This window comes from Rissa tridactyla, chromosome 1, assembly GCF_028500815.1.
Source record: "Rissa tridactyla isolate bRisTri1 chromosome 1, bRisTri1.patW.cur.20221130, whole genome shotgun sequence".
Taxonomy (NCBI): domain Eukaryota; kingdom Metazoa; phylum Chordata; class Aves; order Charadriiformes; family Laridae; genus Rissa; species Rissa tridactyla.
The window spans coordinates 24,439,257-24,456,913 of record NC_071466.1 but is presented as its reverse complement, the minus strand read 5'-3'; the positions used below and the strand labels follow the sequence as shown (position 1 = coordinate 24,456,913).

Below are 17,657 nucleotides of genomic sequence, written 5' to 3'. Positions count from 1 at the left end.
CAGGCTTAAGGTAAGTGTCCTCTTTGGACTGTGGCAATTTAAAACCACAGCTACCTCCTTGGGTTTGGTGGTGATTTTTTTTTTTTTGGAGAGCAGGTTTAGGTAAAGTGTGCTACCCATCTCCTTCAGGGCTACTTGAAGAGGATCCTGATTTCTAAATCCTGTTCCTGTTGTTGCTTCCACCATTTATCCAGAGGGTAAAATGCCTCCGTCTCCTCCAGCTTCATCCCTGTTTCCTCAAGTGGATTTAGTAATCTGTCTGTACCTAAAGGATCAATTCAGTTATCCTTTTGTGTTTTGTGCATCTGGGACACAGTCAGCTAAATCTAACCAGAGATTTGTTTTCCTAGCAGTTAAATAACTTCCAATTACAGATTACACATCAGAAAAAGAAGAGATTGTGCTGAACCCTGGGAGGGTAAAACATAACACACTGCAGCCAGAGTTTGTACTGCTTGTGACACACTTGAAAGAATCATAGACCATTTGTTCAGATTTATTTTTTGTGTTTGTCTTAGTGTTCTTCTGTAAACACTATAGCACTTTGTAGAAAAACGGGGTGTTGGGACTAGTTGAAAGTTGAAAAAGTCTTCACTAAAGTAATGCCAGAGAAGCTTGTTGCTGGAAGTTCTCCAGTGAAAGGATGTTGAAAGAAAGGTGAGTCAGTGAAATGGAAGACAGAAGAAGGAATTTTAAGCAGCATAAAAAGGAAAGAGGGAGGTCATGTTTGTTTTTCCTAATTATGATTTCGGGAGAGTAACTGGCTGCAAAATTGCTTAATTATCTTGTGTTTATCGTAAACTCCTGTGCTTTTTCTGAAGACACCAGAAGTGCTTTTGCTTCATAAATCATGTTAAATCAAAGCACTTTCATTATATTACAGAGCTCCATAAATTGATGTCACAACTTAAGAAAAACACTTTTATCTGCAAGCACTTAAGAATGCTGCCACTTTCAGAACCGTGTAAGACATTAGTAGCTGGCTTGTTCAACTCCTTTCAGCTTTCATGCTGACACGTACCATATTGAAGACATTGGTTGTTTGTATAATACTTGGTTTGATCTTTTTTCCTGGTACTTTCAGTACTGTTGAATCAATCAAAGGAAGTTATTGCTCTGTTGGGCATTAGCATACATTTAGATGTTTCTGCATTAAGAACTGTTCACAGAGGAAAAGGCTTTTATGTCAAAAAGGAGGGTAAACAGTATGACCGCAGCTGCTTTGAGCTGTGCTGTTATTTCTGACCCATGTATATTTGAAAATGAGCCTGTTTGTACTTGCAATTATTCCAGTTTGGGTTCTATGGTTGTGAAAGGTTGCCTCGTCTCCCTCTTTTTTTAATTTTAATTCCTTTAGTCTCTCTAGTGACTAGGCAAATGCTACAGATGGGGAGAGGACTCTCAGTGGCTCTTGTGATGGTTTGCTTCATTCATTGATTTGCATGCACAATGGAGTTGATTTCTTTATCTACTGCTGCATGCTGTACTGGGAATAGTAATGCAACGACAGTTGCTAATGCTAAATAGTCAGAATTTCTGCATGATATGTGGACGTGTCTTCCTTTGGAAATTTTTTAAGGAGAACTTATTGGGAGAACCCAGGTAAACAGAGGACTGACTGATCATCTGGACCTTATTCAAGCCTTATTAAAATCCATGGAAGGATTTGCTTTAGGCTGGGCTCATGGTGATTACTGTCAGCTACTAAACTGAGTAAACAGCCATTCAAAATGCATCTATGGCTTTCCTAATAGTCTTATATATGCTGTTTTGTAGATGTCACAGATATGTAGTCAAACACAGGAAGGGGAGAGAGATAAATAAAAGCGTGGCTCAGATATAAAAGCCTGGGAAATCTTAATGTAGAAGTTAGCACTGACCACAGTAGTTGTGGCACAATGTAACTGAAAAGGGGTTTGTTTTTCTTAGAACACCTGTGTCTTCAGTCAAACCTCCTCTTCACAGTAAAAGACAAATGTGTGACATAGCATTTAGGAAGATTCCAACTCTAATACATACGCTAAAGCTTCATAGCAACTGTTACACAGAAAAGAGGCTAATGGTCAGTTTTCAGTTCTACTGCTTATTCCTCACCAGTTTTCTTAAATATGGAGAATTAGATCTAGTTCTCAATTTCCTTTTATGTAGCAAAGGTGAGGGAAAGAAAGTAGAAATATCTGTTATTACAAGGTCTAACTTTCTCTGAAAACTCGGTTATGATCAGACATTATGCACTTATGAGATTAAAATGTTAATTTTTGCTAGATTTGGAAAGAGTAATATGGAGAGTGCTTCTAAAAAATTTAAGCCTTTGAGAGCTGATCCTTTTGGAAGGAATCTTTCCCATGTGGAACTTTCTTGCTGGATCAGAGCGGTTTCCGTTGAGTCTACACTGGCTGTCTAGCTTTCTCAAGAGATCTGTTTATTTCTTTTGATGGATTGGCTTTTATGCCGGATGTATTTTTTTTTTTCTGAAGAGTCTGTGGCATAAAAATAACCAAGAAATTTTATAGTGTCAACCCAAAGCGTTGTTAACTTAAAGTTTCCAAGTCTAATGTATCCACTGTTAAAATACAAAAATCTCAAGTTAAGGAAATGATGCACAAAGTTATTTATATAACTTCAACACCAGTGGGTTATTCAGGCAAAAGAAAGGGGATGATGTGATGGTGAGAAGAGCCTGAATTGCTAATGGATGAGGAAAAGGCAAAGCTGGAAGAAGACTGTTTACCTGGGGAAGGTGCTCCAATAACATGGGATGGCTATGTGCAGGGGAAGGAGATGAGGTCACTTCTCTACTGCAGTGCCCAGTTATACTGTGTCTCACTGGAGACCTTCAACACACAAGGCAGTGTGTGTACTGAGCATACTTGTGTGAAATCCAGGCCTCGCTGTGTGACAGAACCACCTGGGAACCCTCTTCAGGGACACAATATCAGTCCTTTAGTAGCAAAATGCCTCCATTGTCACTAAACTGAGACTTCAGGTGTAGAACACTTTAAGTAGAAGAGACCTCTGGAGGCCTAGTCCAACCTCTTCCTCAAGGCAGCTTTGTCAACCACAGTAGATCATGTCAACCATGACTTTCTTTAGTTGAGCCATGGAGAATGCTTATGGGTGGAGATTCCACAACACTGCTGGCAAATCTTTTCTGTTGCTCATCACCTTTATGAAAATATCCATGATACCCAACCTGAACCTCCCAGTTTGTAATCTGTGGTCATTGGCACTTGTTACATTGTTTGACATGACAGGAGAGTTTGAGTAACTCCATGGTAAGCAGTAGTACACTTACCTGCACCAGCCCAGGTGACACAACCTCGTCTTACAGGTTATGTATTTTAGACCCCTGACCACCTTGGTAATTCTCTGGTGGACTCTTTCCAGTTTCTCTCATCTTATTTTTAAGTTTGGCTCTAAACCTGGACTTACAGATGTTGCCTCACCTGTGCTGAGGAGAGGGCTGATAGTAACTTCTATCTTTGTCCTGATAACACTTGTGTGCTGGGTCACTACCCAATATACAGTGTGCCTTGATTACACTAGCAGTGCACTTTTAGCTCGCCATGAGCCTGATGCCCACCATAAGAATTGTGTTCTTTTCAGCAGGGCTGCTGCTCATTTCTCAGCTCTCCATGAGTACATGGGGTTATTCTGTCGCAGATGTGGAGCTTTGCCTTTCTCCATCTGAACTCCCTGAGGTTTGTTGACTCAGTCCCTGAATTTATCAAGGTTCCTTTGAATAAAAGCCCTGTGTTTCCTTGTAATCTAGTTGTCCTAGTTTGGTGTCATCTCCAGGCTTACTGAAGGTATCCTTTTTGTCAGCATCTAGGTTACTGATGGTGTTGAGCAGGATGGACCGTCATAGTACTCTGACTGTTGCCAGTTGGACATTGAGTGTTTGACCTTATTACTGTGAAATATATTTTATGTAAAGAATAATACATTAGTTATGTCTCAAATGCATGCAGGTGGGTCCCCAGTTGGACTAATCACTCTGCCCTGCTCCAACATGTTGGATTGCATGTTGGGGTATTATTTGTACTGGATATGAAGAATGTGAATGAGAACAAGATTTGTATTCCTAAAAATTAAATAGCAGGGCATCTGTGGTACTATTATAGCCAAGTGCACTTAGAGAATAAACAGATTTTCTGTTCCATGTAAATTGTTTGCGGCTTTTTTACCTCTAGAAGATTTAGTCATTTACTTTTTTTGGCATTCAGTCTGTTTTTATGGAGTTCTTTTAATCCAGAGTGTTAGCTTTGATTTTTTTTTTTAAGTCACTATCAAGTGTGAGTGTAAGGCTATTAGTAGTCTGTAATCTTGATGTTTTTCCATTATACTCTTAGGAGAGCTGCTCATATAGTATCTCTCCATCTTCATGAACTGAGTGTTTTGTCCACTTTCATGTTAGATTAGAGTTGCTGAGTTCTCCTGGAATTTCACAATAGTAACCTTTGACTAAGTCTTGTGTGTCACTGCCAGCAAACTTCTAGCAAGACTACTCTGACCCTATTTGGAGGAATAGGGTATAGACAATTGTATAGATGCATACCAAGTGAAGTGGCTTTTCAAAACTTAGTTTAAGAAAACATAGTGCCCTGAAGATACGTGCTGGCATCCCAGCAAGACAGACAGCTGCTTTGGCGGTTCAAGTACAAGCTGTGCCACATGACCTCTGACAGTGAATTCCCATAGGCCATTTTCATCCCCAAAACAATTGGCACATCTGATTTTAGGAGGCTTGTTACCAGCCTCTTGTCTATTGTCCCCATCTTCTGTCACCCTCTATTCTCCAGGCAGTCTTCGGCACAGTTTATTTAAAGATAGTATGTGTGCTTGTTTGCCTTTTATCCTGATGTGTAGACTAGCTTATAGAGCTAGCAGGAGCTTGTAGAAGGCACGGTGTATCTGCTGAGTCCTTCAAACATTACAGCTTTTTGCATTATCACATCTATGTTCAGCTGCTGCAATGTGTCTTAAGAGCTTTCCAGTTGCTAGGTCATATTTGAAAGTGGGGCTTGGTAGCCCGTTTGGCTATGGGATTTTTTTAGTGCATTGTATTTTGAAAGTGAATTGCTGTTATTTGAATTTTGCCAGTGTGTTAAATATATAAACTTGTAAACTTCTGATATATAGTAAACAGGTTTATGTGAACTTAGGCTTCTGAGTCTTAGCTTGTAACTAAAAAATAAAATACAATTTAGTGTGTAAACTGAGAGCAGACTGCATGCTGCTACAAAAGCCATTTATTCAGGTGAGCATGCTTAGGCTCTAAGCCTTTCTCTAGACAGAAAGCACTGTGAGTTGACTTGCTTTTCATGGCTGGGTTTAAAAAAAGAACACATCAACTTAGCCATGCTGATATACTCTGGTACATGCGGAGAATATCCTGTCTAGCTCACAAAAGCCCCTTTCCTGCTTCTGTTGAGCCCATGAATTTTTCAGCACTGGGCAAGTTGTCATTTTTTCCTCCCAGGTTTTTTGACTTCTAATCTTGCTTGAGTCATGGAGAGTGTCAGTGAATACAGTTCAACTTCTAGCAATTCTTTTTTTTTTTTTTAAATTTCCATGGTATCTTTTTAAGGAGATGTTTCATGCAGTCTGGCTCATTTAGCTCTTCCAGTCGTAGCCTAGGCTATGGGTGATTTAAGTTACTTTAGCAATAGTAAGGTAGCTCTGTCTGATCCTTCAGATTCCATTGGCATTAATGAGTTGGAAGTGCTCAGATTCAGTGTTACTGTTGCACTAATGGTCTGAAGCAGCTCAGTGCTTAAAATTGCTGTAGCAGTGGGAGGACTCCTCTCTTACTCTAAAACCAATCTGGTATGAAAGTGGACATGGAAGAAATCTGCTCTCCTCTGCTCCTAGTAATGGACTGGTACTTCATGCTGCCTCTCAGTTGCCCAGCAGTTCACCTTAAAAGACCACAAGTTAATAGAAAAGAGCTCAGTATAATGCCTGTTGAAATGTTTCAATGATGTTTTTTTTTCTCTCCACGAAAGAAGGATTTTCAGGCAATACCCTTCTGCTTGCTTTCAGGAAAAGGTTAACTTAAATGCACCTATCCTCTCTGCTGTTCTAAAACTCCTTATGTATAATTGTTTAGGTGTCCCTTTTTATTCTCCTTAAGTAAAAGGCGTGGTAGAAGGGATGGTCTGTCCTGGCATCTATTACTTAGCGCTAGTTAAGCACGTCCTGTGAAACAGGGACATGCATGTTACCAAACTGGAACTGCAGCATTTTGTGTCCTTTCTATAAAGATGCAAAAGTTTGGCATTGTGAAGAGTTGGCTCCTAGTTTGGTATTCTTAGTCTAATTCAGGAAGCACAACTGTTGGCCTAGTTTGAGCTATTAAGCAAAATACTTGTGCTTTTTTTTTTGACTGTTTGTACTCCATGGCGCTCTGTCCTGTGCAAAGCTGTGTACTGGTATGACTGATCCTGTGGTCAGAAATATGAATGAGACTAAAACTAAAAGTCTTATGTGCAAAAGAAACTCAGCTCTGAGAGTTGAGACACATGCAGGAAATGAAAACTGCAATTTTTTTGATGCATTTTTTTTTTTCAAAGCCCCTGAAGATTCCTTTCAATAATAGTGAGGTGGCCAGCTTGGACCTTCCAAAAGAGGCATAATTCTGAAGGCAATGTAAGTTTGGAAAAAACCAGAGTTGAGTTTTGTGAGGCTTTTCCTTGTGTATTAAGCACTTCAGGCTGTGTATACATTGTTAATCAGAGTGCTAATGAGCAAGTGTGGACACTGACCTGTGATTGTCCCTCCTGTACTGTTAAAGTATTCCCTGACTCTGCCTAGGCTGCTCCAAAATGCCTGGACAAGCTTCTGGGGACAGTCAGCTCAAGCAGTTGCTCCCCAAGTTTGGCAGGGGTGAGACTGGACCAGTTTGGCTGCCTCTTACCTGACAGTTGCTGATGCTGTTACTGCAGGTGGTGTGTTCATGCCCTGTGCGACAGTCCATAATGTGTGGCTTCAGTTTTACATGCTTTCCTCTGCAACGGTGTCCTCACACTTGAAAGGTGCTCGAAAATCAGGAGTGCAGTAGACCAATACATGTTGTGTTCCCTCTGCTGTCTGTTTTTCTATTTGCTGTTCCAGAAGCAGCTGCTATTAATCACTGTTGTTTTCACAAACCACAGGGCATTTCTGTGTCTTAAACCTGAGTAGAGAAACATTCACCAAGATATGGATATGTTGGAACTGTGTGTTCGAGGGTTACAGGTGCCCTAGCAATATGGCCATGTAGTGGCTGGCCGTGGGCAGAAATGCTGTTACTAAACTTTCTTGATGTAAATTAGGTCAACTAACTTACAGTATAGGTGGTGACCGAACATGAAAAGCACCCCATTACCCTAGATGCCATATTTTAATGCTTCAATTTCATCATGAACTTAGTGTATAACTGACTTTTGCTCTAGAATATTACTCCTTTCTTTTTCCTCCTTCCCTTCCCTGCTCTTCTTGGCAGCGTTGCTTGTATTGAGTCTGAGATTAGAGGCTGATGTAGAGATCCTGTCTTGCAGCTTGTGGTTGGGAGTAGTGAGCATGCTGCGAATGTTTTTCTCTAAGTTAATACTTAACCTGGCTTTGAACAGAGCGCAGATTTAATAGTTGACCAAGACTGAGCTGGTCCCAGTCAGACTTCCAGTTGTCAATGTCTTTTTCTATTTAAAAGTCGTCTGATTTTTTTTTCTTAATCTTGGTGGGAACACCCTGGTGCTCAGCTTCCCTAGCTGTGGAGAGATTGTGAAAACCAGAAGCTCAGTTCTTTTTTTCTAAATGTCTGAAGATTTAGAGACTTCATGGCAAGCGTTTTGTCCTTGTTAAACAGACTGGACTTCAGGGAAGGGCGGAAAATAACTTGTTTCTTTGTCATGAAAAAAAATTTTTGGGAACTCACCTTTCTTCCCTGATACGATATGACCATGACTTTTGAGGTACACTGATAATTCTGAAATTGAAAATCTCCCTTTTTACAAATAGGTGGTACTTCTACTTTGGGTAATGAGTCCTCAACATGATATACTGGTACACTGCAGCCCCCTGATGATAATTACTGGGTAAGATACCTTGCTTGGGGTTGTGTCTGTTTCAGGAGCATGTATTTCAGAGATTCTAGGCTTTTCAACAATAATGTGTACTTGCAAGTTGATCGTTTATATGCTTTCTCATTTTAAATTCCATGAGACTTTTTTTTTTGTAGAGAGGAGAAAAATAAATCATGGAGAATTATTAGAACTCAGAATGAAGAAATAAAACTGCCAGTGCTTGTGGCGTTGCTGAACTGGCAAGATATCTCAAATCTACTAGCTACAGCTGCCTTCATCTTCTTCCCGTGTCAGTGTCTGTGGCTTGTTTCTTAGGTATATGATCCTGAAAGAAGCAGCAGGTTAGTAGTGCTGTCTGAACCTGCTGTATTTTGTATTTCTGAGCTGTAGTAGTGTGGAGGAGCAGTGCCCCTGTCAGGTGACAGTGCTGCCCCTGTGGTGTGGCTGACGCTACCACAGTATTGCTGTTTTTCTGGAGGCTGGTGCTCTCCCAGCTGATCTCTTGGCTTCACTGCAGGGCAGAGCCTCCCTGAATGGGCTGACCTGCTTATTAATGGCCATGGTCTCAATTGTCACTTAATTTCACCATGTATTGCAAAAGTCTATAAACAACTCCGCTGTGTGAAAGACATGGGTGTTCGATCTCTGTGGCTGTCCTCAAGGTTATAAAGGCACTAATCTGTATGTGTTACAGACTGAATTTTTTTTTTTGCTCTGTCATTAGAAAAAAGCCAATTTCTGTGTTGCATGAGAACTGCTCAGGCTGATTAGCATGGAAATGAATGTGCCTTAATCAGCTTGGGGTGAGGGAAGCTCAAAATTAATTTGATACATTAGTTTCACTTTAAAAATGTATTATAGCTGTTGCCACTAGCGACCGTTATAGTTAAAAATGCAAAATAGTCTCCTGTTCAACACTGTGTTTATGCCAACTCATCACTTTCCAAATAATTTGTTTCCCAAACTAGATTCTCCCTGTTTAATCTTTGCCCCATAAAGCAGGTTGGGGGAAGGGCAATCAAGGCAGAAACATGCAGGGAGGGATATCAAAGAGGAAGAAAATGCTGACTTGAAACTTAACCCTGTGTTCACTGGGGCACTGCATATTATATCATACTGCTTAATACATTGAATCCAGCTTATAAAGAGATTATTTCATAATCGTTTTTCTCTAGAGATCATTTCAGTGGCAACTGTGAATGGCAAATGAGTTGTTGAAATAGAGAATGCAAGGGAGAAATTCTCTAGTGATTCATATATCTTTAAAAAACAACATATAAAATTAGGGAAAAAAAAATCTTTGTTTTTGTCATTAGAAGGTACTAAATGAATTTGGAGTCTTCCTCTTCAGAAGACTGTGTAAGATTCAGTGGCTTTATAACTACAAAGAGTTTTCTATTACGAAGGTATTTCTATTATATCTAAAGTGATGCAGGAGGAACTATTTTGGTAACCATTAAATTAAAAAGAACTGCCCCATGTTCTATGAGCATTTATGTAGGGGTGTGTGCATGTGTTTTGACTTAAAACCATGCTAGGCATCAAAAATACTCTGTTCTGGATGACTTTCTGAGCAACACGTCTTACCTCTACATTTCAGGTTAGGAGAGTGAGTAGCACATCAGTGAGGCTGAAAAACTGAAGGAAGTTGGTTTTGTTTTTTTATAGTTACAACAAGATGAAATGAGACTCCTGATCAGTGAAACAGGATGTAAAACTTACTTTAAAATTAAAAAATAGATTTGAAATCAATCTGAAGCAGTTCGGAGGATTGTCTGCTCAGGAAAAAATTAAAGAAAGCATGGGGAAGTGAGATAGCAGCTGAAATGACAAAGGGTGGTGAAGCTGTGGTTGTTTTTATAGAAGCTGGTAGCGGTTTGGTAAGATTTCTAGTTGTCTGTGTTCAGAAGAGATGAGACTGGGAAATTACTGTAGAAAAGAATTAGCAAGAGCTGGAAGCAAAGTCAAGAAGTGAGAATCTTAAGAGAAGAGAAGGAGGATGTGGTGCATTGGGTGCCTGTGCCGAGAGGAAGCAGGCATTCCACCTTCCCAGAAAACAAGAGAGGAAAAGCTTGTGCACCTGGTTAATTTGAAGGTATTTAGCACTTGAGTAATGCAAGATGGGTTTCATCCTGTGTAATTTCACATGTCAGTAGTAGGCTTTTTCTAGTGAACTAGTTAACTTCAGCCCCCTTTACTTTGGTGGAGAGAAAAGGGCGCTTGTAAGGGGAAATGAAATATACTCTCAAAGTACATGTCTAAAATAAGCCAGATGAATTGAACTCCAGAAGTGCCTGTTTCTCTCTACTGACTATAAAAGGAGTGTGGCATGATTAGTGCAGATAGAGATGTCTCTGCTGGAGGCACTTAAATTTAGTTGGATGAGTTCCTTTGGTGCTTTTTATGAACACTAAACTATCCATCAGTTCACTCAGTGCTGTCTCCAAAGTTGTAAGTACTGCACCAGAACCAGTCCCTGTGAAATTGTGGTTGTCAGCAGGTGAAGGAGATTCGGAGCACTTGGTAAATTAAAAGCATTCAATGCAATACACATTTTGAGTCAATATGATGTGCGTGTGCTTTTGTTCACTCTTCTGTGTGGGTTACTGCATCATTGGAAGTCTGTCCAAGGTGTCTTGGAGCATCATGACTGTAATTCAGGACTAGCCCTTGTTTGGATGACACATTGTTGAAATCTGCACCCTGTGGTATGTCAGGACAAATCAATATGTAATTAAAAACTGCTAAATATAATGTCATGGTAACATTCCTTGCTTTCTGAGCATTACTTTTAGTGGTGTGTTAATTTATCTTGCTGCTTTTTCTGGGGACCAATATGTGCACTTAATTGTCAATGTTATTGGTAGCTCCCAGCTCTTTCTGGGCTGTATCCCCTCTCTGCCTTTTCTGAAGATGAGGTCACTGAGCATTTTGAAGTACTAGTCTATTTTATGATAGAACAGGGTAAAATCATGTTCTCTGCAATAAAGGAAGGCTCTTAAGGGCCTCTTGTGTTGCGTTAACAAGGCATTTCAAGGAAGTAGAATATAAATTAATGTTTCATGTTAAAGACATTAATGTTTTTGTGTTTAATCCCTGTTATAGCATGGAAGCAGGAGGTAATACTTGAAACAGCTTCCTTCCTTGCCTTCCTCTTTTCACAAATGAACATTTAAAAATTTGGAAGTGTGGGTAAAGAGTATTTTGTATTGAATTGGGGGTGAAGAAAGTATGCCGTCTTCAACAGAAGGGCTCTAGTGTCCTTGTTTTGAGGGAGGGGACTTGCCACAAAACCTGACACATGTGGAGGGAATAGAGGAGAGTGCTGAGACTCAATATCGAGCTGTGCCTTGCTTAGGTTTGGAAGAGCTTGTGGGGCTGCCTTCCCTTTGATAGTCTTGTAAGATGGTCTGGATATATAAACTGATCTTTTATAAATTACCTAATCTTTTACTGCCTGTGTCTTATAGATAAATGGATTCCCATAAAGTTTGCCTATCTTGTTCTTTAATCATTTATCTTTTATATACAGTTGATAGTCTCAGTGTCTACTGTAGCAGGACCCTAAGTCATTGGGTCCTTTAGACTTGAATGCAATAAATAAAACTAACCATTTTCTGAAATACTACATTTTTATTTCCCACCTGTGGTTTGTGTCTGTATACTTTGAAGCATCTGCAATGATGTAGCTGTAGTTTAAGGGCCTCTGTGAGAAGTATTATTTACAGTTGCTATCAGTTGCTCTCGTGCATCTGTGAGTGTGCCGCTATGCATAGGGACAGAATTAAGAAACTGTTTCTCACTTCTTGCTGATGATATCTTGTAGAGTATAGCTGACCTATGTGACACAGGACTGCTCGCACTCATTGTCTCCTTCCCATCTTATCTATGACTGCATCTTTCTTGATATATTTGATGGAGTCTGGAAATAAGTGGGATAGCCGCCTTGCCAGATTGCAAAAAGTGCAGTAAAGGAATCGATTGATTTAATTCAGTTGCAGTACATTAAAAATTGAAGTTAAAGCTCTATTGTGTTGCTTTGCTTGGTTAAAATGGCTGTTTTAATATTTTTCTTCTACTTACTTTGAGTTTTTAAAAACTTTGGTACCAAAACGGGTTTCTAAATAAAATGTTTGATTTTTTTTTTAAAGTATCACTGCTTCACTGGGGTTTTTGTGACATCTTTCACTGAAAGATAGCAGAACTGATAACAATTTTTTGAATTGCTCTGGTTGACCTATTAGTATTCCTGATGGGGGGGAGGGGGCGGAATTGAACTGGAGGATCCTCCCTCTGTGCTTGAATTCTCCTCTTAAACATACAAAGTAAGCCTGAGCAAACCTTCCAGCAAAATGATGAGTTAGAATCACAGAACCATAGAATATGTCAGGTTGGAAGGGGGACCCATAAGGATCATCAAGTCCAGCTCCCTGCTCCTCGCAGAACTAAACCACGTGATTAGAACTCTACTGAACAGACAAAACATATCAGGTAAGAAGTTTGCTCAAAAACACGTGTACCCAAGCTAAAGAAGTAAATGCAGACTGAAGGTTTGAAGCCATTGGGAGCTGATCTGCAGAAGTCAGTGGGAAACCTCTTGCAACATGCTCTGTGAAAACCAGCTATGTTACTGCTCTGTGCTGTGCCCTGGGCTATTTTTTTCATGAGCTTCTACTTAGAAGTAGGACCTTAAAGTATTTACTAACTGTAACAACATAGTACTTCATTATCTGAAAACTACTTACCCCTGCCTCCCTCCCCAGTTTCCTTATGGATTTAAGTGACTTGAGGATGATTAGGTCTATGTCTTTCTGAGGGTCCCTGGCTCTGGGCTGCATTTATCCCCCAGCTTCCTCCCAAGGTGTAGTGCTTTGTGCCCTCCCTTGCTTTCACCCATCCCATTACAGAGGGGGCAATATGATGTCAAGGCACCAGTCATTCAGGATGGAAATGGCTTTCTGTATTAACCTGTTAAAGATGCTGATAAAAGACTAAGCATGTTTGAGACTGAAAAGAATCTTCCATTTTTCCATATTGGCTTCTACCTCCCAAGAGCAAGGCAAGTCCCAGAGGTGGGCAAGTAGCAGGTCTGCTGTACGGCTGGCACTTGACTATATGCATCCCTTCCGTCATCCATGAACACTTTATATTGCACAGCCAACTGTTGAATGGTAAACGCTTTATAAAGGTGCAGTCCTGACCCCAGGCTCTCTGTAGCCTGGGTGGTCTTAAGTCCCAATTCTCAGGGAAGCAGTTCGAGCAGGAATCTGAAGACTTGGTCCCCTAGCTATAATGGTGGTATTTGAAACCTGACTTTTTTTTTTCCAAGGGGTATGTGTAAAAGAGAGAATCAATCTAGACTAAGTTGATTGTATCTGTTGTCAAAGATGCTTTTGAGCAGAGGCAATAAAAATGACTGATGTTTAAACAACCATTTCCAGTGAACGCTTCTGAATTGCGCTTTGAGAACCTTTGTAAGAAGCATTGTTATCTGACCAGTAAATGAATACGAGTAAGCAGAAGATTTTGATGCAACTGATGTTTTGTTTATATCTTAATTATTTGTGCGTGTATCAAGGTAAGGCTTGCATCATGATATTGCTGCAGTGAGCTCTGCAGTGAAAGCCAGGGATGTTCCACCAAATGGTAATTACTAATAGCTGTCTGTAGCTGCAAAATTTTTCTCCGAAGTGGTTAGTTCTTGCTGGTGCTTTTTGCTTTGAACTTATTCATTTGTCCTGGAATCTTTGTGAACTTTGCTATTCCTCCTCCTCTTCCAAGATACTACCTGGGGGGAGCTGCAGGTTAATACTGTCTTGCACTATATAATCTTCCAGTTATTCATGTAGACAGCCTATAAAATGTGCAGAAATGGACTGCAGCTCTGATCATCTGGCTAAGAGGATTAATGTCATCTAATGCAGTGTGTTGGTACCAAATAGATTACAAGGAGCAGAAGAGGTTTGGAGGCTGAGAGTGTGAGTTGGGAGGAGAGGGGTGTAAAACCCCTCAGGAAATCAGTAGCCATCTCAATTTGCAACTTTTGTAGTTAATATAACTGTGTGTAGCAAAACGTGTTCTCTGGAGTTTGGGGATGTTCTTGATGGGGAGGTGTCAAAGAGGACGCTTGCTATAAAGCAAGTTGTTTAGAATCAACAACTATAATCAAGTAACGCTTTGTGCTGAAATCTTGTCTTAGATTTCATCCTAAAACAAGTGCAGAAATATTTTTGGTGTTTAAAGTATATATCTAGTGTTTCCTGTAGCTTGTTTAGTCTTGTTAGGCATATAGAGATGTTAGTCTTTAACTGGGTGTGATATAACTGTGGGTATAATTAACTTTATTTGGTCAAGACAGTAAAAGCATATTCTGTGTACATTATGTAGTAGTTGATAAACGTGTTTGTACTGGAGCATTCCATTGATTTGACAAATCATAGGTCATTAATGTCAAAGTCGACTTAAAATCTGAAGCAGCTACACTGCAGGCACAGAAGTGAATACAGGCTATATTAGCTTGCCTGACGTATCGCAGGTAAATGGCACAAGAACAAGCTTGAGCATCTGTGCCACGTTCTGGTTACGTCTGAAGTGTCTGTAGACAAGCTGCTGGCTTGAACTACAGAATCAGAGATGCTGTTCACAGTTTGTCTCTTTTCATTCCCCTGTTACTTTAAGCATATTTTAAACCAGGGAACTTCTTGGCTATTTCCATTGCCATGCAACTGAAAACTAAATGAGTGCAAACTGGACTTCTGAGATATGTGTCTGTCTGAGGAGGAGGTTAGCAGATATGCACAGTGCTCAGCTGCAATGAGATAACTGCATGAGGGGACTGCCAAAAGTACATGGTCCTGTGCGCTGGGGATGCCCCCGGGGCTGGTAATTAGGGGTCTGTGCACTTGTAAATCCTGTCCCTCCAGAACTAGCTCCAAGTCCCTCTGGAGCTCCTGTTTTGTGGCTTGAAGTCCTTGTTGACTGCTTGTTCCATGCTTTACTATTTTATCATGTGAAGACTGGGGAGTGGGGAAGAGGGGAGTGTGCATGTATGTGTGAGAGAGAAGTTAAAATTCGATGCAGATGATATTAAGAGCTGCTTTATAATTATAAACTGACACCTTTCGCGCACCATAGGTTGGTTAGTGTTTTAGGATTTTGTGTTGGTAATTTATCTGGGCCCTTACAGTGCCAAGTGGCTTTTTTGTTGCCAGGTAGTTGAGTGCTTAATAAATCTATCTAATGGTATTAAGTAAATTTTATGGCCTAGTCAACTTTGTCCTGTTTTCAGCTTTCAGCTGCTAGACTTTTCAGGTGGCTTAGCTCACATGTGAATTTTGGGCCCAGCAAATTTTTCTTAGGAACCCTTTCTCCTGCAATTGCTCATCGAGCTATTTAAAGAGGTGCTCAGCACTAAACAAAATCAAGGCCATAAAGCAAAATGCTGAACAAGGTAACTCCACTTTTTTTGATCAGCAGTAATCTAGCCAGGTGTATTAAAAGGCTGTGTAAGTTGCTCCCACAGGATGTAGACTCTGGAAAAAACGCCATGTAAAAAGAAAAACCTCTTTCTCCCATTCCCCAAGCTCCCCATTCTTCTCCTGTTTTAATAGTAAAGCTTTTAGATATCAGTTACATTATTTTTGTTGAGTGCTACGTGGCTGACTTGAGATGTGGAAAAGTTTTGTCTAAAGCTTTATTTAAGGGAATATAAAATTATTTGGAACTTTAACTAAAAATGATGGGGAAAGGGCTGTTTGTACAGATGGGGTTAGAATGGAAATATTTAATCTACATGTAGATATTTCCAGAATTCCCCATATGATTTGGTAACCTGATCCACCTTTTCTATGAAAAAAGGGCATTTAGGGTGTCTTACTCAATTTAGTAATCTAGTCCTGAGCCTTTTTCCACGTCTCCCTGGTTTACACTAGTTTAACTCTATTGAATTCTGTGAATTTTTATTGAACTGGAACTTACGTAAAATGAGAAAAGGATCGGGTTAAAGTAACTACTAGTAAAACTGATAAGAATATTCAGATGTCATGGAGTCAGCCTTTTGTTTTTGAATTGGAATTGAGTAACACCATCACCAAAGTCAGCATTGTACCAGTGTGCAAGGCATATGTGAGATCAGGGAGAGAGGCCTTATTCTTTCTGATCCTGACTGCGTAGTCTCAGGTTAGAAAATGGCCTGGCAAGTGGGGAAGTGAGCTGGAGGAGGGAATAAGGTAAGGCAGCAGTACCTTTTGCCAAACCACTGACTAAGTCCCTGATTTATTCTCTGAATGTTTTAGTGGTCCTCCACCTCCTGGATGGAGATGCACTGCTAATCTGTAAACCGTGGTAGTTGAAGAGGAAACTCCTTTCTCCAGTGTTCCCAATGTAACATCACTGGTGGATGCCAAAGTGTATAAGGTTGGGGCTGGGGGAGGAAAACAAAGCTTTAAAACCTTTCGTATCTATTTCGTCTCTTTTGTGTAAAATATGAGTCAGTAATGATAAATGTGAAATTATTTTTAAAGCTACTCTCTTGTTCTGAAATGGTTTGGCACAGGTTCTGAAGCTTAGTTCTTGAATAAATAAACTTCCCAGCAGCTGCCCTTTGATTACTTCTAAATGTAGATGACAGCTGTCCTTTTGGGAAAGGCACATAGCTCAGCATATGAGAACTGACACCTTTTTCTCTCCTTTTCAGAGTATCTCCTCTACAGAAGTCTGAAATAGTAGACATGGTCAAGAAACACGTCAATGCCATAACACTTGCCATCGGGGATGGTGCCAACGACGTAGGAATGATCCAGACGGCTCATGTTGGAGTGGGGATAAGTGGCAATGAGGGCATGCAGGCAACCAATTGCTCGGATTATGCTATTGCACAGGTCAGAGGCAAAAAAGAGCAACTGCTGTATCCTGTTGTCAGAGATGTGCTGTGTGGCCATGTGGTGCTTGATGATTCCTCCTAGCCTTCAAGCGAGGAGCGTCTCTGCTCATTTCCTTTTCAGGGAAGCTGTATAAAACATTTATCTTGGGTGTATTTTTGGGATTCATTGTTATGATTTTGTATTCTTCAAGGCAAAAGCTCCACCTCCCTTGAAAGTTTCAGTTTCTTCCTGACAGCTGTCCGATGTCTTGGTTCTTCAGTAATCAGGGAGAAGCACTTTGTGATGCTCATGTTAACATGCTTTTAACTCGAACTTATCTCTCTTGGTGCAAGCTTTCTTCTCTTACTATGAGTAGGTGTTATAACCAGATGTGTAAGAGTTTAACTGTTGGGAAATTCTTATTTTGAGGTGTCTCCTCCTTTTTGTGTTGTGTTGTTTTGGTTTGTTTTCCCTTCATTCCTCTCACCCCTGTGATGTATACAGGAATTAGTCACAGTTCTAGAGAGCCAGCCAGTGTTTTTGTTTTAGGTATGTTATTTTGAATTTTATTTGGGTGAGTGCTCCCAAGCTATCCCATCAAATTCAACACTGGTTACTTCTGCTAAAGAGGAGAGTAAAAAGCCTTTTTGTTTTACTGGAGAAACCAAGATGTAGAATAAAGACTTAAAAAGGTGCATAAGAAAGGAAGGAGATACTTCAGTTGCCAGTC

At 40.2% G+C, this 17,657-nt stretch overlaps 1 protein-coding gene across 1 annotated transcript in view; it reads left to right on the top strand.

Annotated features, from left to right (window-relative positions):
- Positions 1 to 17,657, top strand: part of ATP8A2 (ATPase phospholipid transporting 8A2) — a 309,064-nt gene that overhangs the window by 137,791 nt on the left and 153,616 nt on the right. Inside the window, exon 26 of the mRNA XM_054188764.1 lies at positions 16,762 to 16,945. Within this exon, the coding sequence (XP_054044739.1) occupies positions 16,762 to 16,945 (184 nt within the window). The remainder of the gene's footprint in view (positions 1 to 16,761; positions 16,946 to 17,657) is intronic.